The sequence below is a fragment of the Hippichthys cyanospilos genome, chromosome 11, assembly GCF_059441005.1.
Source record: "Hippichthys cyanospilos isolate Australia breed blue-spotted pipefish chromosome 11, RoL_Hcya_1.0, whole genome shotgun sequence".
Taxonomy (NCBI): Eukaryota; Metazoa; Chordata; class Actinopteri; order Syngnathiformes; family Syngnathidae; genus Hippichthys; species Hippichthys cyanospilos.
In genome coordinates this window covers 2,928,466-2,952,058 of record NC_142379.1, presented here as the reverse complement: position 1 = coordinate 2,952,058, position 23,593 = coordinate 2,928,466, and the positions used below count along the sequence as shown (strand labels likewise).

The following is a 23,593-nucleotide window of genomic DNA, read 5'->3' as shown; positions in this document are numbered from 1 at the left end:
GACAAATGGGACGCCTCGCGGGAGATGAGGAATCCTCCCGGAAGGAGTGTGAATGACAGCATCCACAAAAGCCCCCTTTTGCTTTTTTGTTTCATTTAGGAACCAAAAATACATCATCTTTAGGAACAATGGACTTTTCTTCCCGAATCGGAACAGACAGTCAGGACAAATTTGAACATTTTTTTTTCCCTGGTTTGCCATTCTGAGATGTCTCTCAAAGGTTACCTAGAGTGATAATGTCATCGTGTGAGGTGTGTTACGATTTTTTTTTTTTTTTAATCTGCTGGGACCAAGGTCGGGCAAACTATAGAGTGCTATCGTTACGAGGGATTGACTGATTTTTATTCAGGCCGATTTTCAATACCTATGTTTCCGCAACGGTCTTTTTCTTTTTGGGGGGTGTTAGGCGAAAGGAGTATTCTTAAAAATATTTCATTGCAAAAGAGTCACGGACTTCAAAGTGCAAGTTCAGTTAAAAAAAAAGTGAAAAAAAAGCAATGATCATGTCTAAAAAGTTGTTCTTTAAATATATGCATTAAAACATTTCGAGTCAAGAATTGGAGCTTTTTTTTAAGCCAATATTTTCCCTTTGACTCAAAATGAATATCGACTCCAAATATCGGAAATCGGCCCCATTGACTACTAATCGTAATTGTATCGCCCCTGAAAAAAAATACACATCGGTTTATTTCTAGTCAACACCAATTTGCATACTTTTTCATTGCGATGTGAAACGAAACGTTAGCCTCCTAGCATAGGGCAAGCTAACATTTAAGCTAGCTTCTCGCATTTCTCCATAACTACGTTTTCTTCTTCTCTGTATTTTTCGCGGCCCTATAACAGTGTTTCTTTTAAAATTTCAAATACATGTGTTACCCCGCTTAAACCTTTCCGCAACACAAACAGCTCGTAAACCCAGCGAGCGACATTTAAGCTAGCTTCTCACATTTCTCCATAACTACGTTTTCTTCTTCTCTGTATTTTTCGCGGCCCTATAACAGTGTTTCTTTTAAAACGTCAAATACATGTGTTACCCCGCTTAAACCTTTCCGCAACACAAACAGCTCGTAAACCCAGCGAGCGACATTTAAGCTAGCTTCTCGCATTTCTCCATTACTACGTTTTCTTCTTCTCTGTATTTTTCGCGGCCCTATAACAGTGTTTCTTTTAAAATTTCAAATACATGTGTTACCCCGCTTAAACCTTTCCGCTCGTAACAGCTCGTAAACCCAGCGAGCGAGGCGTCCGGCGGTCCACCAGCCAATTGGTCACGGCGTCCGGCTAATGGCGCTTCTCCGGTGACACTCATTGCTGCGGGATACGATTACGCCTGCGTAATTATGACGGTGATTTGCCATTCCGGCTGACTGAAGTGGAACTATATTATTTGTGACAGCGGCGCACCGACTGTCTGCGGCGGATGATGGTGATGGGGCGGGTCGATGATTGGTGACACCAGCCTTCTGCCCGCATAAGCGCTGATAAATGCGCGCGTTTCAGCCGGAATGCCGCGCTCAATTTCTCAGCGAGACAGCTCCGCGCGCCCGCCCAGGCAGATGGCCAACTTTACAACAAGTCGCTAGCCAGCGCAAACTTTCCCGTCTGGGTGTAAATCGGAACCGAAGTTATGCTAGCGAGGTGTTTCCCAATTATTAGCGAGCCGGGTGCGTATTTTTCTTTCACAATACACTCGAGCTGGGCGATACGCCACAAAAATAAAATGTTCTTCAATCGTTTTAAACGATTATGATTTAATCGGAAAAACATCGATTTGAAGATTTGACTTCCATGGAATCCTATAGAAAATATTAAGACAAAAATAATAACTATTGATCCTAATCGTTTTTCCAGTCTTTGATCTTTTCACAAAAGGAAGCATTGAAAGAAGACTCTAGGAGCTGAAATTTCACCCACATGTCAAATTTTATTTCGAATTTTAAATCGACTAATTAGTTATCACACTCCCAGGAGTGGGCCATCACTTGGTTAAAATACTGCTAAAATCGCAGTCTCCTTCAATTTTTCTAGACGATTGCGATTTTAATCGGAAAAACGTTAATTTGAAGATTTGATTCAATTAGAAAATCCTGTGGAAAATATTCAGGCAAATATTATAACTACAGATCCCAATCATTTTTCCAATGCTTCGATGGAAAACATTGATAGAAGACACTAAGGAGCTGAAATTTCACCCAGATGGTGACAACTGGTCAAATTTCAACGTGGCACGACTAATTAATTATCACACTACCAAGAGTGTGCTATCCCTTGGCATAAAATACCCCAAGAATAATTTTGGAAGAAAATTACCCCAAAAATGTCAAAATACTGGAAATCAGTTTTAACGTAACCTTTATATAGCTTGTGCAAAAAATAGCTATTCGTAGCTATTTCCTGCATAAAGCTATAGTCCAGTTATTCAGCCGTTGTTAGCGGTAAAAGTTACTATTTTGTCGATTAAAAAAAAATACTAAATTATTTTTCACGTACAATCAACTCATTCAATCCCAAAGACGTATTTACACGTCTTTACAGATTCCAGTCATTCAATCCTAGGTAATAATATACAATAATTTCAAATAGAACATATTATGGTCAGGAATATTGATTTTCCCTTTTAATCAATGGAAAACTTTATTTAAAAGATCTTTTTTTTCATGTTCCTTCTATTTTTTGGGACAGGTTTGGCGGTACTTGCTTAGCTGAAAAAATGTCGAGAACCACCGCTTTAAAATAAAGCCCATATCAGCGCAATACAGCAATATCTGTACCAATATATACTGTATAATATGACATTTCCAGGTTATGAAGTGCAGCGTTTGAGAGTAAAAATAGCCGGCCTCGACAAAAGCAGCAGAAAGCATAAGAAGGCGTGCTCACTCACAATTTTTCATTTAATTGTTTTCATATTTATGCCCTCGACCCGACGTATTTACTCTACTTTGTTATGACAACTCGCTGTTGTTTTTTTGTTTTCGCTATCGTCGCAAGGTTTGGATTATTGATTCCGCTTTTGTGACCTATGAAAAACGCCTCCTTTACAGCAGCGCGCAATCGTTTACGGTTCATCGGCGGCGTTTTGCTGACGACGTTTGCGTTTACCCAAATGCCGGTTAATAATTAAGCAGGTGGTCACCCCTTGCGAGGCATATTAAGATGCATTTCACATACTGGTGCTTTACAAAAAAAAAAAATCTAAAGTAAACAACAACGTTCAGAACTGGATAAAACAGGAGCCACCTTTTTTTTTTTTTTATCTCATCTATGAAAAATAATTATAGCCAGTCAAAAATTGGAAAAAAATCTTTGGCAGGTTCAAAATGTATTCTTATTATAATTACAATTTATTTTGCCTTTATTTTGCATGATTTTGGCCAATTTATGTGAAGGGTATTTCACATAAAAGGTAAATCATTGAAGGAAGGCAGTAGGGAGCTGAAATTTCACCCAGATGCTGACAATACGTCAATAAGTTCAACATGCTACAACCATGTCGTTATCAAACTACCACAAGTGTGGCATCCTTTGGCTAAAGTACATTGAGGTTGACGTGGAAGAAAACGACCCAAAAATGATTGAAAGAAGATAATAGGGAGCTGAAATTTCACCCAGATGCTGACAATACGTTAATAAGTTCAACATGCTACAACCACGTCGTTATCACACTACCACAATTGTGGCATCCTTTGCCTAAAGTACATTGAGTTTGACGTGGAAGAAAACTACCCAAAAATGAATGAAAGAAGTCAATATGGAGCTGAAATTTCACCCAGATGGTGACAGTACGTCAACATAAGTTCAACATGCTACAACCACGTCGTTATCAAACTACCACATGTGTGGCATCTTTTGCCTAAAGTACATTGAGATTGACGTGGAAGAAAACGACCCAAAAATGAATGAAAGAAGACAATAGGGAGCTGAAATTTCACCCAGATTCTGACAACATGTTAAAGCACATGGCACGACCACTAAGATATCACACTGTCACACTAAGTGTGCCATCCAGCTAAAAGTTTTTTTTATTCCTATTTTATTAACTTCTTCTTTTAAGAATTCTTACTTTAAAGTGAAAATTCTGAGACAAAAGTCCCAACTCTGAGATCAAAGTCATAATCCTTCCAACCTGATTTTTCTTCACTTAACCCCGAATTCTCTTTCGTACATAACATCGCTGATGAACCTTCATTACGTGAATTCATACCGACGAGCCATTTGCACATTTAAACTTTTGTTTCCCTTTAATTCAGATAGTGTTATGGTCCAAATTTGTTTTTTGTTTTTTTTCCGCCATTGTTATTTCCCTCATGCTCCAATTAGGAATATCCCTCAAAGTGACTCTATGCAGCTGCGTAAGTCGAACCCAGCAGATGTTGACGCTCCCAATAATGAAAAGCATCCGTCTACCGAGCACATTATAATTTAGCACCGCCTATATAGTCGGCATCTGCCGAGCAATAAATATGAATTGCTCACATTGGCTAAGCATGTTAATGCAACGCGCCATCTGCACCAGTGTAAACGTTCGTTCTTAGCCCACGCTTAAATGCTGAAAGGCAGACAAGCGCTACAAATACCACACGCCGCGTGCACGTATGAAACGCGCACCCCTGCGACGCGCTTTGCTTTATCCTCGCGCGGTATTTCCTCCATTCGTTTGATTTTGACATCTGAGGCATTTCACGTAAAGAAAGCATCGGAAGAAGACACTAGGGAGCTGAAATTTCACCCAGATGGTGACAACATGTCTAATTTTAGCATTGCACAAACACGTAGTTATCACACTACCAGGTGTGTGCCATCCGTCGGTTGAAATACTGCGAAAATGACGTGGAAGAAAATGACACAAAAATGGTCAAAATACTACACAAGGGGTGCGGTATTTTGTCCAATCTTTTGACTTTTACATCTGAGGTATTTCACATCAAAGGGAAAGCATTCATTGAAATTGGACACTAGGGAGCTGAAATTTCACCCAAATGGGGACAACATGCCAAATTTTAACATTGCACAACCAATTATCACACAAACAGGACTGTGCCACCTATTGGTTGACGTGGAAGTAAATGACCCAAAATGGTCAAAATACTGCACAAGAGGTGAGGAATTTTTTCCAATCCTTTGACTTTTACATCTAAGGTATTTCACATCAAAGGGAAAGCATTCATTAAAATCGGACACTAGGGAGCTGAAATTTCACCCAAATGGGGACAACATGCCAAATTTTAACATTGCACAACCAATTATCACACAAACAGGAGTGTGCCATCTGTTGGTTGACGTGGAATTAAATGACCCAAAATGGTCAAAATACTGCACAAGGGTAAAATTCGGACTACAATTAAGAATTGATCAATTTATTGATTATTTTGCCACTGAATCGGATTAAGAAACAAAGGAAACAGCAAACAAGATAATTTTGTGAAGGCACAATTTCATTGCATTATGTTATTCCTATTTTTAACTGCACTTTTTGACATGTATCCTTCCATGTAATTTATCCGATTCACATTATTCAAATTTCAACATACCCTGTAAATTCACGCCTTATGTGCTAGTACTTTTCAGGTTCCAAATATTTACAGTTTGCCCAATATATATTTTTTCCCAAAAAAAAATCCATTTTTTTTTTTTTAATAATTGCAAATTATGTTACAAATCTAAATCATTCATCTCATTCAATTCACCTTGGGATAGATTTTCAGCTTGCCGAATTTTCGCTGATCAAACCTTCGACATTGTCTCCATTACCATACCCACAGACAAATCCTATGTAGGCTATCAAATCTAGGCTTGTTTGGATTTGAGTTTTTCTAGCGTAGTATTTTTCTTGGATTGGCACTGACACTGGAGAAGAAGCTTCACACATCTGAAATGTTGAAGTTTGCATTCCCCATGGACTTTCCTGTGTATGTGTCGCCCATCGCAGATGTCAAGATATTTGTGTTGGCTGGAAGTGTGAAAATGTCCGTGTGGAAGGATTATGTAAGGAACACTTGCTGCTGTGTACGTGTTGTCGTATTCTTTTGTACATTGATGCGCATCTTAAGTATGCGCCGGAATATTTGTAGAATTTAAACTGTCTGTCATACGGAAAATGCAATATGGTCGATATGTTTCATTGAAAATTTGTCATTTTTTATGCAGTTTAAATAAAACTATCACAGTGGGCCCCCGTGTTACGAGATGAATCCGTTCCGCGGTTGGGCTCGTAAGGCGAATTCGTCGTATGACGGGCAATCCAAACCTATGTTACATAACTAATGCGTTTAGAACCCCGGGTAAAAACATCAAAATTGTACATAGATATTCAAAATTGCGACCAAATAGTATAGTAAGTGCTACGCATACATAACATACATGTATACAATCAGAAAACATCATAAATAAAAAATATAGAAAGGATTTATTTACTTTTGAGTGGCGCTTGTTATGATTATATTCCCTAGTTAGGGTAGCCTAGGCTAGGCTAGGCTAGCTTTGTGTTATTTTTTTCTCCAGCTTCGTTTCCATATAAATCATCTTCTTCCTTCTCTCTTTAACATCACTAGCAATCTTGTGATCCATGGCTAACCCCTTCAACTTTGAATCAAGCAGTAAAATGTACTATAAATACGCTTTTGTAACCACGCGCAATAGAACAAAGCTTTACCGTTCCGACATTTTGAAACGAGTGAGGCCGACCAATAGCAGACCAGCATTGTAGTCACGCATGGAAGCAGTTAGACAGCAATAGTAAATAAATGCAATTACCTAAAAACGCCAGCAGATGGAAGCAAAACAACATAAATACAGCCAAGCCCCTAGGGTCATGACAGTTGTTTTTGTCGCAAAACCTCAGTATTCCACGTCGCAACATGAAAATAATAAGGGACGTTGTAACAAGGGGGTCCACTGTATACTGTATTTTTAACTGTCAAACCTTAACTGATCTCATTTCCACAAAAAATTCAAATACCTGACATTTCTTATAGCTCAGTCTTAGCGTTGGACTTTCACTAACATAGCGCTTTTCTACCTTAGGTACTCAAAAACGTTAGAGGAGAAACTTTAAACTACGTACTGTAGCTGTCCAGTGTGGTGTTTGCAACCTTCAAGATAAAGTTGGAAAAAAGTGTCTTCCCACAAGCCAACCCTTTTTGTCAGCCTCTAATTTATAACCTGCCGACCAAAGGCGCGGCGCTTTAATTACGTGTGGCTGCTGTCGTCTGGTAGCTAACAACCTGCGATATAGCGCATGACAGGCTGATCATGTTGGAAGGAGGAAGCCTCAGAATTCAGCACAAATTCGCAGTCAGCGTACCCTCGTCTGATTTTAATATTTCATATGGCACTTAACCGGTAAACTACACCAAGGCCAAATAACGATGCTCACTTGTGACCTTTACTGAATTGTTTATGCCTGTTAAAAAAAAGTGCTCGTAGGTCAGATTACCAGTTTGCATCTAGTACAGTAGCATTAATCGGATGTCAGGGGATTGTCGCTAACAATAATTCTGGTAAAATTGAGAAATGACTTTAGATTGCACATTTCGGTCGTACAGTTACGGATAATTTTGTCGTATTTTGCTATGTTTTGATCAGTTGCAAAACGGAATTTGGAAAAGCCAAATTGAGGTCCTGTTCACACTTTGGCCATCATGCAGCATTTTTACGACTGTTTTCTAGCTAGCTTTCTCGTAAGCTAGCTCTCGTACAAAATTTGCCACCTTCCGACATTTATCGTATTTTGTGGACCATTGACCACACCGCGTTATTACGCACATATTTTTGAGAAGCATTGTACGTTAAATGGATCACTCTAATTTTACTATTCATTTATTTGACGGATGTAGCACTATTATGCTAGGTTCAGGCAAGACAAGTTATATTGTGTCGCGCCACGTCACGCTTTTTTTCATCGTGCACATACACAGGCGTTGCTTTGAGCATAGAGAAGGTCTTTTAGTTAAAAAATTACGTTTTACTTTGGCTAATACAAAATGCTGTTGGCGTTTACCTCCATTTTGTAAATTTATACTTCAGTGCAACTTATATGTTTTTTTTCTTCTTTATTATGACTTTTTGGGCTGGTACAAGTTATACTCTGAGCGATTTATAGTACTAAAAATACAGTACTAGTTCCGGCCTGACAACATTATAGGCAAATGCTAGTGAATAGTTGTGTGTGAGAAGGAACTTTAATTAAATGTGAATCTAAAATCTAAAAAACATTTTTTTTTAAATGATCCAAAAAATTACTTGTAAATCCACCCCACGGTCCGAAAATTACGGTAACACTCGAGACTCGCTGACCTCCGCCATTTGGTTGAGAACACTCTCTCGCTAATGTTGACACACAAAGTATCTGAATACAAAGATCCGCACCAGCTCTCTATGGACACCGCAGAGTCCGCTGCGAGCAGTTCTGTCTTCAAGGCATCTATTTTTTTTTAACTGATGTGCCAATTTACCAGCGTGTAAGCAGATGCAAACACTCCAACCAAAAACATGACTTCCTTTGCAGAGATAATTACCGTTCTTGTTGATGTCAGCTAAATATATCCTCATTTTTTTGCAGTCCCCGACTCGCCTACAAGTGTCTGTTATCATCTGTAATGAAGTTATTTGCTCGACGTGTCATATTGATGACACAGTAACACTCGGAAACCTGTAAAGTGATTGCTTGAGTCAGCAGCGGGGAGCAAACACGGCTCGGAACTTTGTGTATTGCGGAGTTGGCAGGAATGTTAAGTTCATGTGTCGGGTTCTATGTTAATATGGCTTTAGGGACGGTTTACGGTTTAGCTTTACCTAAAGATGACCCCCTAGTCTCATCTAGATCTCACATTCTCCCAAGGTTGAATCCACTAAAAAACACCGTCGTTGGAAATCTACTTTACCTTACTGGGAATTTTTCTGTAGTATTCATTTGAAATAGGTGGAGTTCCACACAATAAAAAGCTAAATCTACAAAAAGGTGAAACTGTGCATGAGTGGCCCTGAAGTGTAATAACCGTGACTGGACAATTGTAAAACCGCAGGTCCTGTAGGATGTTGTATGTATGTAATGTAGGACCAACCACGAGGTGCAAGATCCACTGTGATACTTTTGTGACACGATGAAAACTTCCTGAGAATATGTTACCTTCTCATATCTGGGTACAATAGCTATAGATTGCATGGTCTTACTTGTCCTGGATCACGGTAGCAATCCCAAAACGACTATGAGGCTAGTGGTTCCTGTGAGGTATAGTTCCATGTTGGGAAATACTCCCAGTTGGATATGCTTGGAAAAACTACCATGTTTCTTGGAGTCGATCACATCTATTTTCAACGAATGATGGCAGACACCACGTTTGGAAAACTGTTATCAAGAACCGTTGCTTCAGTACCCAAAAGGAAGCTCTAGTGTAGTAAGTCATAGATTTACTCAGTAGAATGCTCCATCTTGGATGTTCTCAGAGGTCCAAACCCTGGTCCAGTTGTGGATATTAGCTTATCTCAGGACTACCTACAGTTCTACCTTATCCCAACTAATTGTTCCGATTTTGGAGCATCCTCCCTTGTGGAATCCTGGCTGTTGGATATGCCTGGACAACCTTGCTGGAGAGATTTCATGGAATCCGTGACAGGTCTTCTCAAAGAACGATCTCAGACAACATGTTTAAGAAAACTGTTATCAACAACCTTTGCTTCGCTACCCAAACGGAATCAATCCAGTCTGGTATAGTAAGTCATAGAATTACTCTGTGGAATGCTCCATCGTGAATGTTCTCAGGTCCCAATTTTGGTCCAGTTGCGGTTTCAGCACTACTACTAATCATTCTACCACATCCCAACCAATTGCTCCAATTTTAGAGCATCCTCCCTTGTGCAAACCTGTCGGTTGAACACGCCTGGACAACCTTGTCAGAGATGTTTCCAGGGGTCCTTCGCAGACCTTCTCCAAGAACGATCCCCGACTTCATTTTTAGGAAACTTGCCATCAACAATATTTGCTTCACTACCCAAAGGGACAGAGCCTTAGCCTGCACATTATGTCATCGAATTCCCCAGTGGAATGGTCCATTTTGGATATTCCCAGAAATGCCAATCCTGTTCCAGTTGTGCCGGTTCCCCAGTTTTCAGCAATGCCGTAAACCTGCCTTCTTAACCAACCTCTTCAATTTTGATACATGCCATCACACCGGGACCCACACATACACGGCGCAAAATAACGGTCCGTGAACAATGTTGGTGTCTCGATGAAGTCACTAGCTGGGGTTCACTCCATATACGTACGCTATTCTAATTTTCAGCTCTAAGCTCACATAGAAGATCTTGTGAAATCCGAACTCCTCTGAATTGGAAAATAACTTCAGTTCCTAGCAGTCGACACACGATTTCAAGTTTCTGATTCAACTATCATCCGGTATAAAACGATTAATCTATTTTTACTTCCCTGTTACGCTTGCCCCCTTGAGAATTTTCTTTCAAAGGATGACTATGCACTTAATGGTGCAATGGAACACTGCAAAACTTTTAAAGTCGCGTCCTCGCTAACTACTAAGCCAAAGACGCAGGAAACAATGTGGACTGTGGTATGTTTCTCCACTGCGTGCTTCGTGCAAAACTCTCAAAGGATATCGGCGCTGACAACCGGCGCCGTACAAAAGGACCCCCCAATTATCGCTTCTCAAAAGATGGCATCTACTCGCTGATAAGAGCTGAAAGCGCCGGAATTGATTATTTGTGCAATAGGAAGCGCACTCAGTCACGGGCACTGTTTAATTAATGATGGCGGACAAAGATAGCCCGTTAGCTCCATGATGTCAGTCAAACACTCGGAGACGAAAGGAGGCAACGGGAGCTTGTTAAGTGATTCCAGAAACAGAGGGAACACATCTACGGTTTACGCGCCAGTCTGCAAGCGTTAATGATGGGCGGAGAGAGGGCGGACGACCACTGTGCGACTCTTCTGATGTGTTTGGAAAAAAAAAAACACCAAGGTAGTAGTGTGGACATTAAAATGAGGAGCAGCAGCACTGGAGAGCACAGCTATCAAACTTTAAACCCAAGGGCCAGAGCTGGCTCGCGACTTATTTATTTATTATTTTTCTTATGGCCCACTAAAGAAATAGCGTTTACTTCATGTTCCTTGGAAAATCCCTTTCCCTTTCATTTTGGCAAAAAAAAAATCCATCCCCATATGGCAACCAAAAGCTAAACCAATTATAATTATTATGTACACACCAAGCTAGCAGGCAAGCTACAGCATCTAAATACTTATATAGATTCATAGATAGCGCTAAGTAGCTAGCTAGCGATGAGCACCATCTAGATAAATCGAATAGGTATACAGATAATAAATACAGTATACCTAAATAAGTATATAGAGCTAGAAATAGCGCTAATCAACTAACTAGCTATGCAGCGCTAAGTAGCTACCTAGCTAGCTACCGATAGATAGGTAGGTAGGTAGATAGATAGATAGATAGATAGATAGATAGATAGATAGATAGATAGATAGATAGATAGATAGATAGATAGATAGATAGTGTGCTAACAAGATAGATAGACAGCTTGCTAGCTAGCGTGCTAGCTAGATAGATAGATAGATAGATAGATAGATAGATAGATAGATAGATAGATAGATAGATAGATAGATAGCTTGCTAGCTAGCTAGCTTGCTAGATAGATAGATAGATAGATAGATGATAGATAGATAGATAGCGTGCTAGCAAGATAGATAGACAGATAGATAGACAGATAGATAGATAGATAGATAGATAGCGTGCTAGCAAGATAGATAGACAGATAGATAGATAGATAGATAGATAGATAGATAGATAGATAGATAGATAGATAGATAGATAGATAGATAGATAGATAGATAGATAGATAGATAGATAGATAGAACATCCCATCTATTTATTAACAATTAAATGTTTGGGTAATTATGTGTACTAGTAACTGTTTTTGCGTTAATACGGTTCTCAAAGTTATAACATCCCTCCGAGAGAAACCATAACTGCAACGAGGCCTGTGACGAAAATTAACTTGACACTTCAGTTTGCAGATCTTGGAAAGAATATAAAGGTCACACTGGAAAGAAAATGAACTCACAAATACCTTGAAAAGAAAGTTGCGTTTTTGCAAGTTTATTACAAGCATGAATGGATTCAGGATCTCATTAAAAAGTTTCACAAATAATGAATTATTTTACATGTCTCTTGAGGGTGGCGCTACCTGACTGTTGTATTTTGGTTCACATGGGGTTTTTTGGCATTCACTAAATGAATATATGTATTTATTTGATTAAGGTGCTTAAGTTCACATTAGCATACTTTGGTTCATTTTTGGTGTATGTTCTTTTCTATGTATTTCCGGTAATCCTCCTGTGTAATTATATCATCAAGTGTCATAGTACCCAAATACTTTTGATACTAATAAGAAAGTTGGAAAAACAATCATCCATGTAATAATCCTCAAGAGTCTAATTAATAGCCCCTCCCCCCTCCAAAAAATATAACATTCATGAATGTTTTTCTCCCTCATCCGTTGTTCATCCCTGTTGAAATTTTAGAGCTAGTTTTGAAATAATCCTCTTAAGAGCTAATATTAGAGTTTTACCATCTAAAATGAAAAAAAAACAATTCGAAGAGGGAACATGTTTAATGATTGAAAAAAAAAATATTGTCACGGGTACATTTCTCTGCATGAGATTTGGCAAAATGTTCGGCGAAGACGTTAATACAAATGTGGATCCGCCGTTAAGCAAATGCCAGCAAATGCGCGGTAATTCATAAGACGAGAGTAAAAACAGATTCCGTGGAGAACGGCGCTTATCCTGTTGTGACTCATTTAGGAATAAAATGCTTTATATTTCTTCAAAAGAACTACCGCAGACAAATATGATGCCTTATGCCTGCAGAGTATAATTTGAAGGTCGCAGCATACGTGCAGCAGCAATGTTTCATTTATCATGGAATAATGTGACACATTTGACCTTAATGAAAAAAAATATGCTATACGCAACCTGGATTTTGCATAGAATAATATACTGTGTATTTGGGAAAGAGCCAGCATCAAATATTCTTTTTTTGCAAAAAACAGAAATGCTCAGTGTTGAATGAGGCTGTTTCAGTGACAAAGACTCTCCACGCTTTGCTTTTTCTTCCACAGGTAAGTCAATCAGTCGCTAAAGAACTCTGACTTTAGAATTCTGGCTTTAAAATGGGGAATCTGACTTTATTCTTGTAATTATGGCTTTAAACTCAGTTATTTACTCACTGACACAAAGGGACACCGTGTACGATTTGATTTTTCATTACAGACAGCAGAAGGTGCTGCATTTACCATTGTCCATAGCAATAACAAACATGGCCGCCTCCAGAGAAGTGCCAACCCACATGTAATATCATTTCATGATAACTAGACCTACGATTATATTTAAAACATATAAAGTCAAGAACACATATATTTGCACGTTAAAATGGTCAAAATCCTCAGAATAAAGTCAGAATTCTGACTTGAGTTAGATTTCTCACTTGAGTTAGAATCCTAAATGCATTCTGACTTTAAAGTCAATAACTCTGACTTTGAAGTCAGAACTTCCGAATTCTGGCTTTCAATTGAGAATTCAGGGAAAAACAGGACAGCAAGTAACTACAAAAGACAGGCCGGCGGCTAAACATAACAATGATCCAAAAAAGACTGAAAGAAAGCAGGGAATAAAGTGACGACGCAACAAGGAACACCTGGGCAAGAGACAATCAGAGCAGGGAGCTAATTGTTAGACTCAAGGGAAGCAGGATGACAAGGACAGGTGGACGCAATCAAATTAACAAGACACTGACACAAGGAGAACTCAAATCTAACATAGAAAAGAAACAAACAAACAAAAAACACTAACAACATCCCAAATCGTGTATTTTCCCCATGTAGAAACCAGCTCAACATAAATTGTTTTGAATAATTGCATTCAGCCGTGCATGTCTTAATTCTGCTGGCCAAGATGTTGTGATTGTGAGGGACGCCACTCCTCGCGCTGGCTCGGAGGGGAGGAGGACCAGCATCCCTCCCTCCCTCCCTTCCTTTCTCCCTCCCTCCCTTCCTTTCTCCCTCCCTCCCTTCCTTTCTCCCTCCCTCCCTTCCTTTCTCCCTCCCGCCCACCTCCCTCAATCAGTCAGTCAGCTGCTGCCGGGATGCATCCCTGCAGAGGGTCTCCAGCGCGCTGCAGCGGCGGAAGCTGACGACCGAGCGGACTTGAACTCAACACGCCGACGGGACCCCGAGTGGATGCGAGCCGGTCTTGCTTGGTCTCCCCTTCTCCGGGAATGGATGTTGGCCCCAGCTGAACTGCTTTTCGGACTTGTCTGGAGATTCTCTCGGCCGGAGGGCGGACCCGGCGGCGGCGGCGGCGGAGGTCCGCTCGAGGAGCCCGGCGGAAGGAGGCGGACCGTACCGCTGCTTTCCCGGTGAGGAGAAACGCTCTCTAACGCGTTGCTAAACACTTTTTTAAAAATCTTAATGGAGCAAAAATAAAGCAATACGAGTCGCGGTGTCAAATTAATATTATTAACGATTTCGTTTTTTGGACCTCCTGCTCCAGTCCGGAGTTAATGAACTTGCTCATTACGGAATGAAAGATGCAAATGTGCGCCGCGTCCAAAAGTCTGGACGCTCGGCTAATTATTTTCCACTTAAATCCACACCTCCGAACACTTAGAAAATGAAAGTGGCTCCGGTTGTGCAATTAATGCAGGTGAGTTCACAAAAGAGCGCTCGGGTTATTATTTCTTTTTTATTATCAGGCTTGAAATCAACAGCGAGGCTTCTTTGCACTGTAGGCTTGTTTAGTGCCTTTGCTTTGAGCTCCTAGCGGTATCCTTTTTCTTCATTCTGCTTTTTTTTTTTTCTTGCTATTTGAGGCGTTAGCCCGAGGGGTGTCCAAACTTTTTGCAAAGACTGCCACGTCAAGAGAAAATGCGTAGGCGGTGAACTTTCAGCTCCCAGTATTTTCACAGGGTTCAGCCCCATTCACCTTGTGCTAGTTTGCAAGTTTCATATGGTAGAAAGGGACGTAACGATACCGGCCATGTCACGATATTAAAACTGCCACGATATCATTATCATCATGTTACGATATTAAAAGACGCAGATCTGCGTCAAGGGACTGCGTTTTTTTCCCGGTCACGTTGTTTTAGTTCGCGAGTGTCATCTGGTCGTAGGGATGTAACGATTACGACCATTTCACAATATCGAAACTGCCACAATATCATCATGTTACGATATTAGAAGTAGCTTATCTGTGTCAGGTGACGCCGTTTCTTCCGTGTCATTCCGTTCATTTTATCCTAAGGATTTAACGATAACACCCATTTCCCGATATTAAAATCGTCAATATATCATCACAATCATATTACGATATTAAAGAGATCATATTCGCGTCGTGACGGTCTTCCTTACCAGTCGTAGTTTGCAAGTTTCATATGGTAGAAAGGGACGTAACGATACCGGCCATGTCACGATATTAAAACTGCCACGATATCATTATCATCCTGTTACGATATTAAAAGACGCAGATCTGCGTCAAGGGACTGCGTTTTTTCCCGGTCGCGTTGTTTTAGTTCGCGAGTGTCATCTGGTCGTAGGGATGTAACGGTTACGACCATTTCACAATATCGAAACTGCCACAATATCATCACGTTACGATATTAGAAGTAGCATATCTGCATCAAGTGACGCCGTTTCTTCCGTGTTTCTTGTCGTAGTTTGCATGTTTCGTTTGATCGTGGGGGTGTAACGATAACACCCATTTCCCGAAATTGAAATCGTCACAATATCATCACTATTGTGAGGACTAATGTGCTCGGTTCTAAGTTGGCTTCATTTTTTTTTCGTTGGTTTGCACTATGCCATGTTCGCCATGTCTTGGGTGAATTTATTATTTACTTTATATATTTATTTTAGTTCATTATTACTACTTCTAAGTATGAAGCCTTGAAGCCTTGTTTCTATACTGCTTGTTTAAAAATAGGGCAATCAATAGACATGTTTGACCAAACATGATGGCGCTTTCAATATTGACCAAAATAATCGTGATGATTATTTTGGCCCTATTTGCACCTGTTTATTTTTTACTGTGCTGTTGGGCCGCACGCGATTATTTTATGCCAGAAACTGAGGACCCGTGGAACTATAACCACGGGCCGCATTTGGCCCCCGAGCCACAGTATGGTAAGAAACCGTTCAACCAAAAAATGGCGACAAAAGTCGACCAAGGCCAACAACTGTGTGTGTGTGTGTGTGTGTGTGTGTGTGTGTGTGTGTGTGTGTGTGCTACCAGGAAATCCTTCTCAGCATGTAGTGTGTGTGTGTGTGTGTGTGTGTGTGTGTGTGGCTTTTCTTCATGTATAATGCAACGGTGTTCAGAGACGTTTAACAAGTGCAGCCGTGGCCCCGCCAAATTTTGCAATTAAAGATTCAAGACTTTGGAGCGTTTTAAAGCAAGAGGTCTAGAAAGCGCCCCCTAAATATTAGCTGGATTTCCACGCCAAGCAGAAATGCTAATTAACAGGCAAACATGGTTTTTTTGGGGTGTGTTTTTGTTTTTTTTAATGCAGCGGTTCTCAAACGGGGATACTTGAAGGAACTCCAGGGGGTACTCCGGATTTTAAATAAAACAAATTAAAAAGCATGCAAAAATCTTTTAAGAATCATTTTTGAAGTAAATCAGTGTTTAAATAGAACATTCAATAGAACACACTTAAGCTCAATTTCATTCTTTTAAAAACTTGTCAAGTTACCTGTAAAGTTAATGATTTGTTTTTGTGAACAAATCTCTATGATCCCAATTTTTGGACAATTTTTTAATTATAATTATTTTTTTTCAGAACAGGTCTGACACTTTAGGTTGATTTTTTTTTTCTCTGGACATATATTTCTTAATAATTAAGTTAATGATATATATTTTTTAACAGATTTCTTCTATGATACCAAAAGAGGACACTCTATTTTCTGCGTTCAAATATATATATTTATAATTATTTCTTTTTGAGAACAGGTGTGACACTTTTTAGTAATTATTTTTTGTGGAAAAATATTTATTAATAATTAAGTTAATGATTTATTTTTGTGAACAGATCTCTCCTACGATCCCAAAAGAGCGCTTGAGGTTGAATATTTTTTTCTGTGGACAAATATTCATTTATAATTATTTCTTTTTGAGAACAGGTGTGACACTTTATAGTGATTATTTTTTGTGGAAAAATATTTATTAATAATTAAATTAATGATTTATTTTTGTGAACAGATCTCTCCTATGATCCCAAAAGAGCGCTTGAGGTTGAATATTTTTTTCTGTGGACAAATATTTATTTATAATTATTACTTTTTGAGAGAAGATCTGACACTTTAGGTTGATTATTTTTTGTGGGTGAATATTTATTAATAATTGATTATTTTTTTTGTGAACAGATCTCTACTAGGATCAATTTATGTTTCATATTTTCCCCTGCGCAAATGTTTATTTATAGTTATTCCTTTTTGATAACTGCTTTGACATTTTGAGTTTTTTTTTTTGTGGACAAATATTTATTTATAATTATTCCTTTTTGAGAGCAGATCTAACACTTTAGGTTGATTTTTTTTTTGTGGACAAATTTTTCTTAATAATTGATGTTTTATTTTTGTGAACAGATCTCTACTAGGATCAATTTATGTTTCATATTTTCCCCTGCGCAAATGTTTATTTATAGTTCTTCCTTTTTGAGAACTGGTTTGACACTTTGAGTTATTTTTTTTTTTGTGGACAAATATTTATTAATTATCAACATATCTCTTATATGATCCAAAACAGGACACTTATTTAATTATTTATCTTGTGGATCCACACAAAAATGAAGTTTGAAAGGTTCTGAACTTTAATAAATCGAACACTGTCTTTTTTTTCTTTTCTTTTTTTTGCCTAAAAATACTTTAAAAAAAAACATTTTGAAGTGATTCAGTTGTCAAAACCGGATGAACGTTTGGACCTCCCTAAAATTCCGACAGACTTGACAGGAAACTAAAAGCAAAGTGATGAGACAATGAGGCGCACCCGGACTGGACCCGAGTGGCTGGAGGGCGCCAAGCGGAAAGAAAAAAACAAACAATATCCCTGTAAAATAGCGAAAAGAGTTCCCTGCTGAAAACGGAAAATTCCATTTGGCAAAATGCTTTGCTCCACTTTCTGCTCTATTTGTGAACAAATCACATTCAAGATAAGATCATCTTGATTAGTCCCACAATGGGGATATTCGCCATTATATCCTCATTCATTACATTAATCCTCTTAATGATTTTTGACTAATTTCTTTAAAAAATGTTTTTCTTCCTACAGAGGCGTGGATCTATTTCGATATGGCCGCAGACACCCCAAACAGGAAGAAATTCGCAACCCCGCTAAAGCTATTTTGAATCGCTTCTACAAATGCACGTGAGAAATTTCATATTATCTGTCGCGTTAACATCATTGTATTTGCGGAAAAAAAGGGACCGAAACTCTCTGTAATGACCCAGATTAAACTTAACTACCGTATTTTCCGCACTATATATATCTAAAAGCCTTATTTTTTCTTAAAAAGATGACGGTGCGCCTTATAATCAGGTGCGCCTTATATATGGATCAAAATTGAGTTTGGGATTTGTAGATGGGGATCGAACTGATAAAGTAAGCGTTACCTGTTTTTTTTTTGCGTGTTTACAGTTGAACAAGGTTGCTCATATTGACATTGAGTTATTATGCTATTTAGAGTTATTATTTGAGTTATTATTGTTATTATTTTCAGTATTACTATATTGTGATTGAAAAAGTTTTAAAATGTGTCATTAATTGAGGGTGCGCCTTATAATCCCGTGCGCCTTATAGTGCGGAAAATACGGTACATCAAGCATTCATCAAATTGAATTTTGTTTTTTGAGGTGGAGGGAATAGCTCCCATTATTTTTCCTGATTTCGCTCGTATTTGCATTAAAAAATAATCACATTTGTGATAAGCGTCAATTACAGACAAATTGTTTGCTTGAACATCTTCCATTCATATTACCAATTAATATTATTCAATTAAGTCAGTCATCTTACATGATTTAGATCGGTACAAAACTCTCCGTAACGACCCAGGCTAAACTTAGCTCTTTAATGACAGTCATAAAATTGGCATTTTTTTTTCCTGGGTGGTATCGCCGATTATTTTTCCTGATCCTGTTTTTATGCGCATATTTTTGCTCAAACCACTGCATGGACCAGTTTAATATTATCATATATAATTATGTCTGTCATTTTTATAGAATTTTGGTCCAAAACTCTAACCCAGGCTAAACCTAGCTCATCTTCAAAATACAAATTCATCCAATTGATCTATTTTTTTCCTGATTTTATGCTTACACGCATTTTTTTCTCATTTTATTTCCGAAAAACAATCGTTATCATGACGATAAATCATTCACCAATTTCTGCGCCTCATAACATTTAACGCATCGACTGTTTTGCATCTAGACTGCGATTTAGCACCATCTTGTGGCATCGTATGGTAATTTAAGAAAAAGAAATAAAAACGTGTATATGCTAGGTTATCACAATATCTTAAAAATGTGAAATGTAGAGATATATGTGGGGGGATTTCTGAATACATAAGAGATTTGTTTAATACATCGTTAGCACGATAAATCATTTAATTTCCTATGTACAAAACATGAGCCGGCAGGTGCGCCCTTTCAGCGCGGGCGGCGACGCCCCGGCCGGCCTAAACCATATAAATATCGACGGCGGCCGTCCGGCTAATCGGATACGACGGGGCGGCGACGAAGGCTAACCCCCGGATGAAAACGTATCGCGGCAAACAAAGCGAGAGATGGCTCGGGGAAGGGGGCGTCTCAGCCGGACGACGGCACCCGAGGGTGTCTGCTTGTCAGTGACAAATGTGAGCGGAAACGCGCGTAAAAGTCCCCCGACCCCGACGAGGCCCCCGAAGCTTGTCGTCGGCTCGGATGATGGCCGCACTCTGATAAGCTGTCACGCCTCCGAGGCGGTGCGTCTCAAACTTACTTACTTTGCACTAAGTACCCCCGCCCCCCCCCCCCCCCCCCCCCCCCCCCCAAAAAAAACAAAACACTTCCATAATGTAGCCAGTAACAAAGAGTTCAAGGAAAAATCTGGTTTAGCTTTGTAAAAAGATCATATTCTGTCTATAATCAATTTGTTGGTAATCAATCGTTTTTCCCGCTTGCAACGAATCACGGCTCACCTTTTGGTCATGTGATGGGCACTAGCTGTGCTGTGGTTGGTCTTTAGTTGAGCATCCAGCAGGTGACATCATTTTCAGGCGACAAGAAATGAGAAAATGTGTTTTTAACCCTTTTGTGTTTTTTTGACCATTTTCGGCTCATTTTCTTCCACGTCATTTTGAAAAGTGATTGCACACTCCTGTTAGTATGATAACTAAGTGGTCGTGCCATGTTAAAATTTGACATGTTGTTAAAATCGGGTGAAATTTCAGCTCCCTGTTGTCTTCTTGATGGGAAAATGCCTTCGATGTATAGATCAAGGAATTGGACAAAATACCAAATCTGTCATCAAATTATTGTAAAAATAACTACTTACTTTTAAAACGGCAAAATGACTGTGCTATGGCATCCATATCTGATTTATTAAACTCCGAAACCTCATTTGTAGTGCTATAGCAAGTCGTATTTTTTTCAGGTACCTCAACAAAATGAAAGCATAATAGATTGAGCCAAGTAGACATTATGCAACAATATAGCAATAACTTGTTTCATGTTCCAATGTATTTGCTCTTAGTTTGAAAAGAAAACTGTTCTCAATTTGGGATTTGGACACAGTAAAGATTCTAGAAAATCTTTGATCTTAAACAGTTAAAGAACCCCATTTCTGGGATATAAAGAACGCTGTTTGATGTGATTTTTTCTTTTTTTTTTTTCAAATAATAGGATTAGGTTGTAAATGACTCGTGGAAACACAGCGAGTGAGTTTGCCTTAGCTAGGATTTGACATGACAGGACATTTGTTGGATTAAAAACTGCTTTTAACAAACAGCGGCGACGACGCGTCTCTGTCGGCCTTCTCTTATTTTTCTTGTCTGAACGTTCCCCTCGGTGACTGAGCGACAGACATCCCCTCCGGTGTTAACGCCGCATCGTAATCGCTACGATGGCGGAGACCCCACCCCCCCCACCCCACCCCCCACCGAGGACTGGGATTGGAACAGACAATCCCAAAGGCAGCGCTGGTGTTGACACGCGGGAGCCCGCGGGACAAAAATAGGTTTTGATAATTATATTACGTCCCCTTGCAGCAGAGGTGGGAGTACGGCGCGTACTGTTTGCGCAGGTCATACTTAAGTCGAACTTTCAAGTGGCTGCCGCTAAATTCAAGATGGCCTTGCTAAACGTAAGGGATTATTTAGCCATTTTTAGCTGCCAAACGTAAATAGCTTGTCGATACTTGATAAGAATTCAATTCTTTGTCATGTACAATGAACACCTTCAAAAATGCACTTTGCCTTTTGACGTTGACAGGAAGTGACATCACAATTACGCAGAACTCAGAGACCAACCAATCATAGCTCAGCTCGTGAACGACGTGATCAAATTCGGATAACGGGTGAGCCGGTGTGGATCATTACCAGGGCTTGACTGACATGGACTTCTTCTTCTTTTTTTTTTCAGTTCGATTAATCTTAAGAATTATAATGACCAAAATAGTGCTATTTTTTTCCCTTCCTGTACATTTCAGTAGCTGTCCTTCTTATGCAGATTTTCACTACCCATATATATATATATATATATATATATATATATATATATATATATATATATATATATATATACAACTACAAGTGGCTTAGTTAACTTTACCTGTTAGCTAAAAAGCTAGCGTAGTGAATTGCTTTCTAGTTACCAACTCCAGCACCCCCCCTCCCCCCTATCTACTTTTGCTTCCCGAGAAACGACCGCGCAAAGTCCCAACGCAAGGATTATTTTTTTGAAAGATGCAGTGGCTTGTCTGGAAGAGCAAGGATCCAGAACAGAATCAAATTAAAGGCCAAAACGGAGAAAACAACTAAACTAATCGAGCCGCGCGTTCCATCAGTTTGCGTTAGCATCGCAGAGTGTCCACTGACTCGCCGAAGAGCAAATTGCAACAGACGCGTTACTTACTCAAGGCTTGGCATTACAATGAGTTTGGGTTGAGCGAGCATCAACATCGAGGAATCATCTATGAATAGGGGAAAGTCTTCATGGGGGCGGGGTCTCCTCAGAAGAGTTTGGTGAAAAAAAATAACCCAATTTGAGTCCACGAGATACCCAGCCCTGACTGGTCAATTAGACCCAACAATACGATGACAATTAGGTCTGAAATCAACTAATTCGGGTCCAAAATGAACTGATCCACGAATTTTGTCGAAAATGGACTGACTCACCATTTCGGGGTGAAGATTTCATCCTAAAAGTGAAGGTCGAATAAAGAACACACACTCTCAGAACAGTCGGGTCTAAAGTAAACTAAATTGCGAAAAAAGGCACTGAGCTAAGTTTTTCTGTCATAAATTTAGTCCAATGAATGAAGAACCCAATTTCTGAAAAACAGTTAGGTCACAATAGCCTAAATGGTCTCAAAAAGAATTTGGGTTAGAACATTAATTCAAAGGTTTGGGTCAAATGACGAACCCACAATTTAAGAGGAATTGGCTCAAAAATAACCCAAATTGGGTTGAAAGGGATTGACCAAACTTTGGGTTATTATAAATCAATAATCTACAGTATGTCATATAAAGAACACACACTGTAGCAGTTAGATCAGAAATAACCCAGTTCGAATCCAAAAAGGCTCAATTAAACCCATAAAAAAACTGGGTCCAAAATAACCTAATTTGGGTTAAGAGTGATCCTACTTTGCAGGTTGGAATCAAATGATGGCTCCATAGCCTAAAGGTAATGGGTACAATCATCTTTTTGGGTTCTAAATTTAATCCAAAATAGTTGGGTCCTAAATTTAATCCAAAATAGTTGGGTCAAGTGGAGACTCTAAGAACAAATGGGTCAAAATAACTCAATTTTTCAGTCCAAACCTCTTGACTTATTTTGGGTCAATTTGACCCAACAATCTAGATACACTTAGTCTTTGTTTTTTTTGTTTTCATTTTTTTTTTTTTTTTTTTTTGGGGGGGGGGGGGGGGGGGGGGGTGACATAAAAAAAAAGAACTGAAAGTTGGACCGTATTTCCCCAAACATTCGATTTTGGCAGTCAAATTTGGTTATTTTTGACCCAACTGTGTGTAGAATGTATGTTTTACCTTAGTTGTTTTTAACAATTTTTTTTTTTCTCCTCGAACTTTGCGAACTTTGTTTAATCCTCGGCCATTGCGTTAAAATTGAGTTGACTCATTAGTTGGAGCTAAATTGGCGTAATTGTAGCTTGTAATCTGTGTTTTTGGCAAAGACCCTCTTGTAAGCGTAAATGTCAAATCATATCTGTGGCAAACGAATGTCGAGGGCCGAGCTAATTAACACGAGTGACACAACAGCGTGAAGAAATCATAAGTTGGTCTCATAGTGCGACCTCACTTGA

At 39.2% G+C, this 23,593-nt stretch overlaps 1 protein-coding gene across 2 annotated transcripts in view; it reads left to right on the top strand.

Moving 5' to 3' along the window:
• cntn5 (contactin 5) overlaps positions 1-23,593 on the top strand; it is a 151,610-nt gene that overhangs the window by 29,528 nt on the left and 98,489 nt on the right. Inside the window, exons 3-4 of one of the 2 annotated variants that reach the window (XM_088427826.1) lie at positions 13,078-13,146; positions 14,183-14,441. In XM_088427826.1, coding sequence (XP_088283952.1) covers positions 14,263-14,441 — 179 coding nt within the window. In that variant the 5' untranslated portion in view covers positions 13,078-13,146; positions 14,183-14,262. Of the gene's footprint in view, positions 1-13,077; positions 13,147-14,182; positions 14,442-18,346; positions 18,443-23,593 lie in introns of those variants that run through there. The other variant, XM_088427825.1, reaches the window with a different exon arrangement.